This window comes from Motacilla alba, chromosome 19, assembly GCF_015832195.1.
Source record: "Motacilla alba alba isolate MOTALB_02 chromosome 19, Motacilla_alba_V1.0_pri, whole genome shotgun sequence".
In the NCBI taxonomy this organism is placed as follows: Eukaryota; Metazoa; Chordata; class Aves; order Passeriformes; family Motacillidae; genus Motacilla; species Motacilla alba.
This window is the reverse complement of record NC_052034.1, coordinates 4,164,615-4,175,856: the sequence shown is the minus strand read 5'-3', so window position 1 is coordinate 4,175,856 and position 11,242 is coordinate 4,164,615. Positions and strand designations below refer to the sequence as shown.

The window sequence follows — 11,242 nt, the reverse complement described above, 5'->3', positions numbered from 1 at the left end:
AGGGAAGAGGCCAGACTTGGCCTTCGTGTGAAGCTCTGCATCCTTGCTGGGGCTGGATGCATTCCATCAGACCCTTCCACCATGCAAACACCCCCCCAAAACAGAGAGACCCCCCGGGCACATGGAGCAGGCAGCAGCCAGTATCACCAGCCAGAAATGACGTTTATTTTCATACTGAAAGTAAAGGGGGTGGGGGAAGATGCACAGCTGGGCTAGTGCAAAACAGCCAGGCAGAGGTGGGGGGCTGGGGGGGGGTCACAAAAACCCAGATGGGCACGTGGGACCCTCTCCCCATGTCCCCTTCCCGGCTGCTCCCCAGGGCCCGGCCAGCGAGAGACGTCTTTGGCTCAACTAAAAGGGGCGTAAGAGAACGGCAGGATGCCGAAGGGGGGAGTTTAAGTTACAAAACAAGGTGCCGGCAGGCACTGAGGAATAAATCCCGGGTGCCGGAGCAGCCGACTCCGCCGCCAGGGACAGACAGGTGGTGGGAGGGTGGGGGGCGCAGCCAGCGAGCCGGCCGGGCTGCTCCTCCCATGGCCGGAGCCGGGGGGCGGCTGCCTGTGTCCCCCCAACCCGTGCAGAAGAAATACCGGCTGCCCGGGGCGGCCCCCGGAGCTGAGTGCTCCCGGGGCGGTGGGGAGCGGCGCTGGGGGGCTAGGCGGGGGTCTCGGCAGCCCGGCTCTCCGCCTCGCTGGCACTGGGGGAGCTGCGGGAGGAGCGACGTGTGCTGTCCCCGGCGTCCTGCTCATCGTCCCATCTGTCGTAGGTGAAGGTGTGCCGGGAGCTCGTGGGGCTGCGGGAGAGAGCGGGGTTAGGGGGGGCTCCGTGTCCCTGGCATGGCTCGGCTGCTGAGCTCAACTCCCCTCCGGCTGCAGCAGGAGCTGCGGTGAGCCAGCACGCTGGCAGCCAGCTGGATGGAGCCTTGATTGCCTCCTTTTTTATTCTTTCCGAGATATTTGGGACATGCCTCACTGCAAACAACTCCTCGCTGCGCTGAGCTGAGCCCCTGCTCTGCAGTGGGGCCGAGCTGAGCCTGCCCAGGAAAAGGCTCGTGGCCCTGAATGCCAACACCAGTGCTCCCAGACACCCTGAGGGCCCTGGCTGTACCCGAGCCCAGGGCTGGGGTGTGTTGCTCCCCAGTACCCCGCGATGCCTTCCCTTCCTCTGGGATAGACAGCCCAGGGCAACCGCATTTCCAAAAGGCTTCTTTCCCTTCCTCCAGCCGCTCTCCTATTCAGCCATCAGAAAGGATGAAGCCTGCTCTGAAATCACTGCCAGCGAGCCCAAACACACCCTCTCTGCATCAAACGGCGTGCAGAGCTCCAGAGTCCTGCAGGTTGATGCCATTCACACCCCAAATTCCCACCGCAGGGCACAGAGCGGCTCTGACCTCCAGCAGCCACACTTGGGTCCCCCCCAATGGGTGCTGCCTCCCCCATGCTCACACACTGCAGTGGGTGCGTGTTAGTACCCATCCCACTCCCCTCTGCTCCTGGGGGCTGTGCTGCCCATCGAACCCTTAAACATTTCCTGAAGGAATAAATCCAGATGTGTCCTGGCCGATGGCTGGGGAGCCAGGAAGGGATTAGCACTTCCTGGGGTCCCGCAGCTGCTAATCCCGACCACGCTGCGTCCTGGCAGCACGGGCAGCTGCCGGTCCCGCTGCGGCCACGCCGGGGATCTCCCCACCGATGGAGATGCCCAAAGCAGGGCTGCTGCAGGCACAGAGGGCTGCCCCATGCCGGGGTGCCCCATGCCGGTGGAGGAGAGCTCCGGAGTCAGGAGAGGGTTAGGGCGAGCGGTTAGTGGCACACGGGGAGGTTCATGCTGCACGGCACACACCGCTCCCACCTCCTGCCTCAGTCGCTCTCGGGACGGTACAGGTACTTCATCATCAGGTTGTCCACCTGCTTTTTCCTCTGCTTCTCCTCCTTCTTGCCCCGGGCAGGACGTGTCGGCTCCTCGCTCCCCGCCCCCCGCGGGCCCTTCTTGACACTGGAGGTGCTGCGGTAGGAGCTGGTGGAGCCGGAGGAGGACTCGGAGGAGGAACTGGACTCGGATGACGACTGCTGCTTCTTCTTCTTCTTCTTGGATTTCTTCTTGCTTTTCTTGGCACGCTTCTTGGAGCTCTTCTTCTTCTGCTCCTCCTCTTCCTCGGAGGAGCCCGAGCTGCTGCGGCACCGGCAAGCGTGCCGGGAGAAGTCGAGGGCGGACGCGGAGCGGCGCAGGCTGCCGGAGGGGCGGTCAGCGGCGCCCAGCGGGGCCGCGCTCCGGACGCTGCGGACGCTGCGGACACTGCGCCCGTCATCCCCCGAGTCGGGGCTGGAGTAGCCCCTGGCCTGCAGCGGGCGGTAGCTCAGCACCTCTTGGATGGCGGCTTCCAGGTCGGGGTCGAGGTAGGAGCGGTGCCGCACGGGACGGGCGTCCCCAGGAGCCTCCTCCTCGGAGGCCGCGCTGCGGGGCCGTGGGGGCACGGAGAAGCTGCGCCCCAAGAGGGGCTGCCCGCGGCCCCCCTCGTCCGCCTCATCCAGGCGGCTGCGGGCCAGGGAGAGCCGCGATTCGGGGCGGCCCTCGGGGCCCCCGCGCCGGCTCCGCAGGCTGCCAGGGCTGGAGAGGGCGAAGCTCAGCACCGAGCACCCCTCGTCCCCATCGTCGCCGTCCTCCAGCCCGCGCCAGGAGGCGGAGGAGACGCGGCTCACCGGGGCGGAGGCGACAGACGCTTTCTCTACGTCGGTGGCCGAGAGGGACCACCGCTTGTCCAGCCCTTGGCGAGCCCGGCCGCTGGCGTCGGCGAAGGCGCGGGCGATGACGGCCGCCCGGTCCCGGGGCTCGCCGCGGGCCGCCCTGCGCGGAGGGCGCTCGGGGGAAGGCGGCCGCTCGCCCAGGGCGCTGAACAGCGTCTGCTCGTCCCCGAGGCCGCCTATGGAGTCCTTGAGGCCCGGCCGCTTCCTGTAGCTGAGGGAGCTCAGCACGGACACCGGGCGCTCCTCGGGCTCGGGGCCGTCCGGCGGGGCTGACCTGCGCCGCGGCAGCGCGGCCCCGCACGCCCCGGGGAGACAAGAGAGACACGGAGATGAGCGGGGGAAGGAGGGGCCGCCGAGGCGGCCTCGGCAATTTGCGTCAGCGGGAAATGGCATCGTGGAAAAAATGTCATGTAAATGGGGGAATTGTTCTAGCCCAGCACTTTGATCCCCCTTTAAAGTGTTGCCTTCAATTTATTTCATTGTCGGCTACCTGGAGCCGCTGCGTTTGATTCCCGACTTCAGAAAAGGTGGAATTATCTCCAATAACAAAATGTTTTACATCTGCACCGCTGAATAAATTAAACCAATTAACAGAAACCAGCTCAGATCTTTCCCCCCTGCTCGGCAGAGGGAGGGAGTCCCCAGGGACTCCTGGAGCCCTGCTAGGAAATTGGGTTTGGATAAAAGCAATCTGCGCTCAGCAGGCAAGCGTTTTACAGGGGGAAGGGGAGTGGGGCTGTGTGCCTCAGCCCCATGCCGTGGGTGCGCCTGGGCACGTTCTCCACCTCTGCCAACATTTTCTGAGAGGTGTGGGGAAAGATGGGGTGGGGCTGCAGAGGCAGGATGAAGCAGGGAATCAGCCCTGGAAAGATGGAATTCTGCGCAGAGCTAAAGCCCAGCACTGCAAGCCCTGGGGAGGCAGATGGGGTAGGGGCTGTGGATGCCCCATATGCCTCCATGGTGGGATGAGGGAAGGGGGACCAGGGAGGTCCCCCTGGGTGGGGGGATGTGTGTCCCCAATGAAGACTGAGCCGCTTGTCAGCATTAATCCTTCCCTGGCCAACCACACTAGCACCAGGTGGGAACACAGCAGCAAATGCCACATCCCATGGGCACCCACCCAGCCCTATCCATGTCCCAGCACAGCTCAGCCCATCCTCTGCCCGCCAGCCCCATGCCTAGCCCTGCACCCACCTGCTGCCCTTCAGGCTGCCATCATCAGAGAGCGCTTTGGAGGAGCCTTTGTTCTTGGAGAGCCAAGACTTCACCCCATCCACGCGCTCCTCCAGCTCCGAGTCCACATCTGAGTCTCCGTCGCTGCCAGAGGAGCGGGTCAGGGTGGAAGAAAGCAAGAGGTCAGCAAGGGGCAGTGAGTTTTTGGGTGCTGGACAGGTGGAAGTGCACTGGAAGGCACTGAACCCCTCCAGCACCCACTGCCTGTGTACCCTGGCATGGGTGAAACCCCGTCCTATGGTTCTGCTCCATCTCTGGGACATAATCTGCACACACACAGTTCAACCTGCAAGCCAGGGGCTCCCTGAAGCACCCCCAAACCCCTGTGGCTGCCCAAGGGACTCCTGCACCCTCTGCCCAACAGCTTCCTGTCACTGCCTGGCTCCAGAGCTGGAGACAGCAAGGCCTGGCTTTGGGGCAGCAGGCAGGACACAGCTCCAGAAACGCAGGAGATTTCCAGCTCCGGGACTGGGAAGGAAATAAGTGGGTTCATTTTATAGGCTGCCGTCGAGTGCAGAATTACAGCGAGGAAGAGCAATGCTGATGGCCCCGGGTAAACAGGAGTTTAGCAGGCGGAACAGAAACGGCTCAGGCACGGCGGGCGTGGGAGCACAGCGGGCAGATTTACAGCCCTGCCGTGCCCGAGAGCCCCTGATTTACGTCCCGGCGTAAAAAAAGTCCTATCTGGCTTAAACCATCTAATTTATAACGGCCGTTCGTAACCATATTGATTGCCTTTAGAAAGAAGGTGCTGTCTGCATTGCAAAATCCATTCCTCCACGTTAAAAGCGTCCCTGAATAAATCTCTCTTAATACCTCACCGCTTACTGCTTTCATTAGGGTTATGGCAGCACCGTCGGGATCTATACGGAAATTGAAGCGGTGTGGTCCCCTCTCACCACCCCGCTCCCACCAGGCCACTCCAAGGAAGGGATGGGATGCATCACAGGATCTCAAATGGCCTTTTATCCACCTGGTTTTGGGCTTATTCCCTGCCTGGGAATGAAAGCAAACAGCACAAGGGACAAGCCTGGATAGACCCTGTATATGAATCCTTCTCTTTTTAAATTCAGAGCAACGAGCCGCTCTCCATCCTGCGCATCTCCCTCCCCTGCAATACATCCAGGCAACGCTGGGCTTGGGGGAAAAAAAAAACACCAACAAAAAAACACAGAATGACACCAAAAAAAAACCCTCAACAACCCCCAAAAACAAGCTCTGGGGGCAGCTAAGGTTTTCTGCCCCGTGGAATTAGGCTCCACATCAAACACAGTTTATGTCCAGGCAGACGTGCCGTTAGTTAAGCAGGTCGTGGGGGCGACCATGGATGGGGTATTAATTAGTGGCAGCAGGGCTCCATCGCTGCCCCGTGCTGACACATTTGTCATCAGCCACGGCAGAGCATCACCCCCCACCCCATCCCAGGGGCTCATGCTGTCCCCATGCACGGGATGTGGTTATGTGCTGTGCCGTGCCGTGCCGTGCCGTGGGTGCTGTTAGGGCATGCAGAGCTGGGCCAGTGGCATGCGGGACCCCGGCCCCTGGGGGTGACGTGGGGGTTAGGGGAGGGGAGGAAGGAAAGAGATGCTCCTCACATTTTACTCTTTCTTTTCTGATACTTTGCCACCATGTCCTGCAAACTGGGAGGGGTTGGAGGGGGCAGGGTCGGAGGGGGGGAGAAACACAACAGAAAAGAAATTAAATGAAAGGAAAAAAACCCAAAAAAGACCAAGTGGGTGGGCAAATTAAATTATGGGGAAGGGTCAGGGGAGGGAGGTGAGGGAGGTGAGGCTGCCCTGTGCCCCTGGAGTGGGGTTGCACCCAGCTGGAGCCCAGCATCCCAGGCTGGGTGCTGGAGCTTATCCAAAGAAAGGCAACAGAGCTGAGGAAGTGTCTGGAGCACAAATCTGATGAGAAGCAACTGAGGGAGCTGGGGGGGGGGGGGGTCTCAGTGTGGAGAAAAGGAGGATCAAGAGGGACTTTTTCACTCCCTACAACTTCCTGAAAGGAGGTTGTAGCCAGGGGGGTCAGGCGCTGCTCCCAAGGAAAAAGCGATACGACAAGAGGACACGGCCTCAAGTTGTGCCACGGGAGGTTTAGATTGGATGTTAGGGGAAATTTCTTCACCAAAAGGGTGGTCAGGCATTTTAACAGGTTGTCCAGGGAAGTGGTGGAGTCATTGCCTGGAAACATTAAAAAAATGTGTGGATATGGCACTTGGGGACATGATTTAGTGCTAAAATGGCAGTGCTGAGTTAATGGCTGGAGTCGATTATCTCACAGGTCTTTCCCAACCTAAACAACTGTATGATTCTATAATTCTATCCTGGGCTGGGCTGGATCCCAGCATCCCAAACCTCCTGCCAGCTTGTGCTGCCCTGGCTCCTGGGGCTCCCTGGGCTGTTTCCAGCCAGCTGGCAGGATCCTGGATGCATTTCAGGCACCTCCACAAGTGGTTGAAGCTCATGGGGGCTGCGGGTGGACGGAAGGATCGATGCACAGATGCACAGACTGATGCCTGTGTGCACAGGTGCCCGATGCACGGACGGACAGACACGGGTGCATGGACAGATGCATGTGTGCACAATGCAGGGATGGATGCACAGACAGCATCCTGCCAGGGCCAGGCAGAGCCAAGGGGTCCCTGTGGCATTTCTGAAGTGGCAAGGGGAAGCGGTGACCCCCAGGGACGCGTGGCAGCAGGGCCCAGGTGCTCTCACCTGTTGATGAGGTCCTCATTGCTGTCACTCTCCATCTCGTCCTCGATGGCCGCCTGCAGGTCCCCGATGCGCTTGAAGGCCAGCTTCAGGTCTGACTGCAAGCTCTGGTTGGCAGCTTCCAGGCTCTCCAGGTCCATCTCCTACGGGGAGGGAGTGGGATGAGCCACATTCCTCAGGGAACACCTCCTTGTGCCCTGCCTTGCCCTGTCCCGGGTTCCTCACCAGCTCGTGCTTCTTGCGGCTGGCTTCTGCCTCCTTCTTGGCCAGCTCGCCCATCTCCTCCTTGACATCACGGAGCTGCCGCTGCAGCCGCTTGTTCTGCTCCTTCTCCCGGTTCTCGGCGGCTGCGCGCTGATCCCGCTCCTCCGTCAGCTTCTCCATGTTCTCCTTCAGCCGCGTGGCCAGGCTCTGCCGAGCAGCGGGGTCACCCAAATCCCCCCATGGACCTCTCACCCCGCAGGTCCACCCTCACCCCAACACCCACCGAGGATGGATCCCCCTCCCATCAATTTACACAAGGAGATGGAGGAGAAACCACCTCCTCCCAGGGCCAGGGAAGGGGCAGAACAACAGCAAGGGCTTTGTTGAATTGGAAAAATAGATTTAACTGTGTGTGAAGTAATTAAAACATGTAACGTAGGGAAAAAATAGCTCCCGTTCTCCTCCAGCCACTGAGCCAGCCGCTGCATATTTATGGCCCCGGCAGAGAGAGTGGAGAAGGAAATAATAGCTTGGAAAATATGAAGAGGAGAGCTAAGCTGCCGCGCTCCCCGGCAGAGCTGCGGAGGCAGAATATAAAACAGGCTGCGTTCGCGGGACTGGGGAGTCTATAATTTCCCTAAGTCGATGCAGGGAAAGAGCAGCACTTTGCCGGGCTGGGCGGTGGATTACTGTTATCAGTGCTTGCAGGGAGCCTTCCCTGTGGAGACTGGGATGGGCTGCCAGAGGGGGAGGGCTGCAGCGTGGGGGGTCGTGGGGAGGGGAGGCACTCAGAAAACTCTCAGGTGGCTTTGTTACGGTCCTGTTGCACCCCTGTCCCAGCTGGAGCAGAGGGAGAGCCCCGTGACTACCTCCAGGCGCTTGACTTGCGTCCTCTCGAACTCCAGCCTGGTCTCCAGCTCACGGATCTTGGCCTCCTGCCGGCTCACCAGCGACTTGTCCACCATGGATTGCTCCAGGAACTCCAGCTGGCTCTGCAGACCTTGCAGCTGCGGGAGAGGGCACAGCCTCAGCCTCGACCACAATCACCCTGCCCCCACTGCCACGCTGTCCTGGAGGAGAGCTGCTGGCCACGCTGCTCCCATCCTGATGGAGAGCTTCCCACCAGACTGCTCTGCACCCCCATGGTGCGGGGCAGTCTCACGTGGTGTGGGCAGCAGGTCTCTGGGTGCCCCCCATTGTCCTAGCTTCACTCAGGGTGTATCCTCACCTTCTCCTGCAGCTCCTGCTTTTCCTTGCTGACCTCCTCCAGCTGTGCCTGGAGGTCATTCATCTGCGCCAGGTCCCGGGATGCCTGCAGGACACACCAGGGCCATCAGTGGCGATCCCACTGCACTGGCTCCAAGAGGGACATCTTGAGGGGGTGGGGTGGGTGCAGCTGCTCCTCCCACTTCACCTGGGCCACAGCTGCCTTGTGCTTCTTCATCAGCTCATTCATGTCCTCCTGGTCCTCCTCCAGCCGGCTCTGCACTTCATTCTTTTCCCGCTGCAGACGGCTCAGCTGCTCCTCCAGCTGCAGGGAAACACACGTAACTCCCACTGCATCCCAAGAATGGGGCATTCACCCCCAAAACCCACTCCAAACCGTGTGGGGCCACCCTGGGTGCAAATGGGGCATGGCCCCACCGTGGTTCATCACAACCCAAACCCACTCACCGCTGCCTTGGCCTTGGCAAGGTCATCGATCTGCAGGTGGAGGTCCTCGATCTCCACCTCCATGGATTTGCGGGCCTTGACAGCAGCTGCACAGGTGAACTCTGACTCTTCCAGCTGCAGGGATATAGCTCAGTGGAACAGGGATACAGCCAGGGAACAGGGACACCCTGTGTCCCTCGAAGCCTGCAGTATGAGGAGTGTCTAGATGCACACCTGGTTCTTGAGCTGGGTGATCTCCCTCTTGCTGGGTGCATTGTTTTTCAGGTGGTCCAGCATGATCTGAGCATCAGCCAGCAGCGCCTTCGTTCTCTTCAGGTCCCGGCGCAGGCGCTTTTCCGTCTCAAAGTCTCTCTGGTTGGCCTGTGGCAGGGGAAATTTTGCCACAATTCGATGTCAGAGGGGTGTCCACCCCACCACGGCCACCTCAGGGTCCCCAAAGCAGGCAGATGCCCAGGTGCCCTTCACCCCACCTGCTCGCTGACAGCAGATAACTTGCTCTCCAGCTCCCGCTTCTCTCTCAGCACCTTCTGCTTGTCCTCATACTCCTCCTCCAGCTGCACCTCCATCTGCTTCAGCTGGGGGACAGACAGGGGGCAGCCAGTCAGGGCAGCAGGGAGGGGTCATGACCCCTCCTCACGTGTCCCCGCAGCCTGGAGACACCGTGTGACCCCAGCTGGGTGTTTGTGCAACCAGAGGCACAAAGCCTGGCGTGTGCTGGCCCGGGCAGCAGCAGGACTGGTCAGACCCGCCGGGCCGGTGGAGCCGGGCTGTGGTCGCTGCGTGGGAGCCGGGTGCTGCATGACGGTGCCCAGCTGGCAGCTCCCAGTACCCAGCCAGGGCATGGGGATGCATCCCAGGCCCTCCTGGGCAGAGGGGGACACAGCTGAGCCCTACCTTCTTCTGGCACGACTGCCGGATCTCCTCCACCTCCTCATCACGGCTCTCCACCTCCTTGGCATGTGTCTGCCGCAGCCGCTCCATCTCCATCTCCAGCCGCAGCTTCGCCTGCAAATGGTGGGGATGTGGTCAGAGCAAAGGGGACATGGGGACCCCTCCATGCCGTTTTCCAGTCACCACTCACCCTGAAAACCCCCCGGTCTGAGGCCAGCTGGGCTGCCCGCCCCATGGTGACCTGCCGGGCCATGGCACAGAGGGCCAGGAGCCGTGCCGGCCGTGGCGATGCCTGGCCTGACACCGGGCTCAGGGCGACCGCCTCCTCTTCCCAGGCAAGCCCGGCCCAGGTAATAACAGCCCTGCATGAAACCACCCCACCCAGAAACCTCGCCCCTCCCCGCCGTACCTGCTCCAGCATCTGGATGGTCCCAGCCTGCTCATCCAGTTCCTCCTCCTGGTCTTTGACCTTCGCCTCCAGGTCCCTCAGCTGTTTCTTCACCTTGGCCAGGGAGGCTTCGTCCTTTGACTCCTGGGAGGAGATGTCCTGCAGCTCTGCCTCCAGCGCCTCCACCTTCTGTGTCAGCCCTGCGATGTCCGAGTCCCTGTCCTGTGAGAGACAGGGTCACCATCAGCCCGGGGTACCCGCTGATTGGGAGGCTGGGGAGGGTCCGGGGGCTGCTCACCTCCAGCAGCTGCTTGAGGCCAAAGACCTCGGCCACCAGCACATCCTTCTCTCGGCTCAGCTTCTCCCGCTGCAGCCGTTCCCGCTGCGCCTCCTCGTGCGCCTGCGAGAGCTCGCTGTCAAACCTGCACGGGGAGAGTGGGGTGAGCACTCAGCACCCCGGGGACTGATCCTCAGCCCTGTGCCAGGGGCACTGCACTGAGCCTCCCCTTCCCTCAGCAGCAAGCACTGGGAAGGCTGGTGTGCTGCTGAGTGCTTGTTTGAAACACACTGTTGATGAGTGTTTAATTGCCAGCATGGTGGCACGGAGTCACTCAGACACTCCTCCTGGCACCTCCACTCCATGCTAAAGGGGAGTGCAGCACCTGCAGCACCAACCCCAGCAGCACCTCAGCTGCTCTCCAGGGCCAGCATGTGCCCGTGGGACTGTGGCTGCCAATAGCAGGGGCTTGGCTACTCCAAAGCAGCTGGGGACACCAAACTGACAAGCAGGACATGGAGGGGTCTCTAGGAGAGATGGGCTCTTGTGGTACCTCGGCTCCCACAGCTGCATCCCAGTGTGGGAGCTCCACATGACACGGCACCAGTCCCATCCCCAGAGGGGACACACAACCCCCTGGACGGGACACAAGCCCCTGTTGAAGGAGTGCTCAGCACAGCCTGTAGCCAGGCAGCCACGTGGCAATTTCTTCCAGTGCCCCTGGGATGGGATCAGCTGGGCTTGCTCCAAAATCACTGCCTCTGGGGCTTGGAAAACAACCCTGCGCTTGAGTTTGTGACCTGCGTTAAACACCTCGGCAGCTAATCCCCATTTTTCCTTGCGCTGGGTAATAAACAGCTGCATTAGCACAGACTCCAATCCGCGGAAATTGAAATTAATTAGATTGGATTCTCTTGCTGTATTTGTGTGTGCGATCATTACCATAATGAGATGAAAGCGTCCCTGCTGCTTAATAACGTTAGCAAACTTTGGGGCTGGGAGAGGGGACGGGATGGCAGCGCGTGCCGAGTGGAGATGCAGGGCACCAGCAGCCTCCGCCATGGGGCATAACCCCACGTGGATGGGATCACTCAGCTCAGGGCCCCCAAAAAGG

General features: G+C 60.9%; 1 protein-coding gene across 1 annotated transcript in view; it reads right to left on the bottom strand.

The window, feature by feature from the left end:
• Window positions 1-657: 657 nt before the first annotated feature.
• MYO18A (myosin XVIIIA) overlaps window positions 658-11,242 on the bottom strand; it is a 36,372-nt gene continuing 25,787 nt past the window's right edge. Inside the window, 14 exon segments of the mRNA XM_038158010.1 lie at window positions 658-793; window positions 1,852-3,018; window positions 3,939-4,061; window positions 6,698-6,837; window positions 6,920-7,105; window positions 7,768-7,905; window positions 8,127-8,210; window positions 8,313-8,429; window positions 8,573-8,686; window positions 8,786-8,932; window positions 9,043-9,147; window positions 9,467-9,577; window positions 9,873-10,073; window positions 10,150-10,273. Coding sequence (XP_038013938.1) covers window positions 1,860-3,018; window positions 3,939-4,061; window positions 6,698-6,837; window positions 6,920-7,105; window positions 7,768-7,905; window positions 8,127-8,210; window positions 8,313-8,429; window positions 8,573-8,686; window positions 8,786-8,932; window positions 9,043-9,147; window positions 9,467-9,577; window positions 9,873-10,073; window positions 10,150-10,273 — 2,749 coding nt within the window. The 3' untranslated portion in view covers window positions 658-793; window positions 1,852-1,859.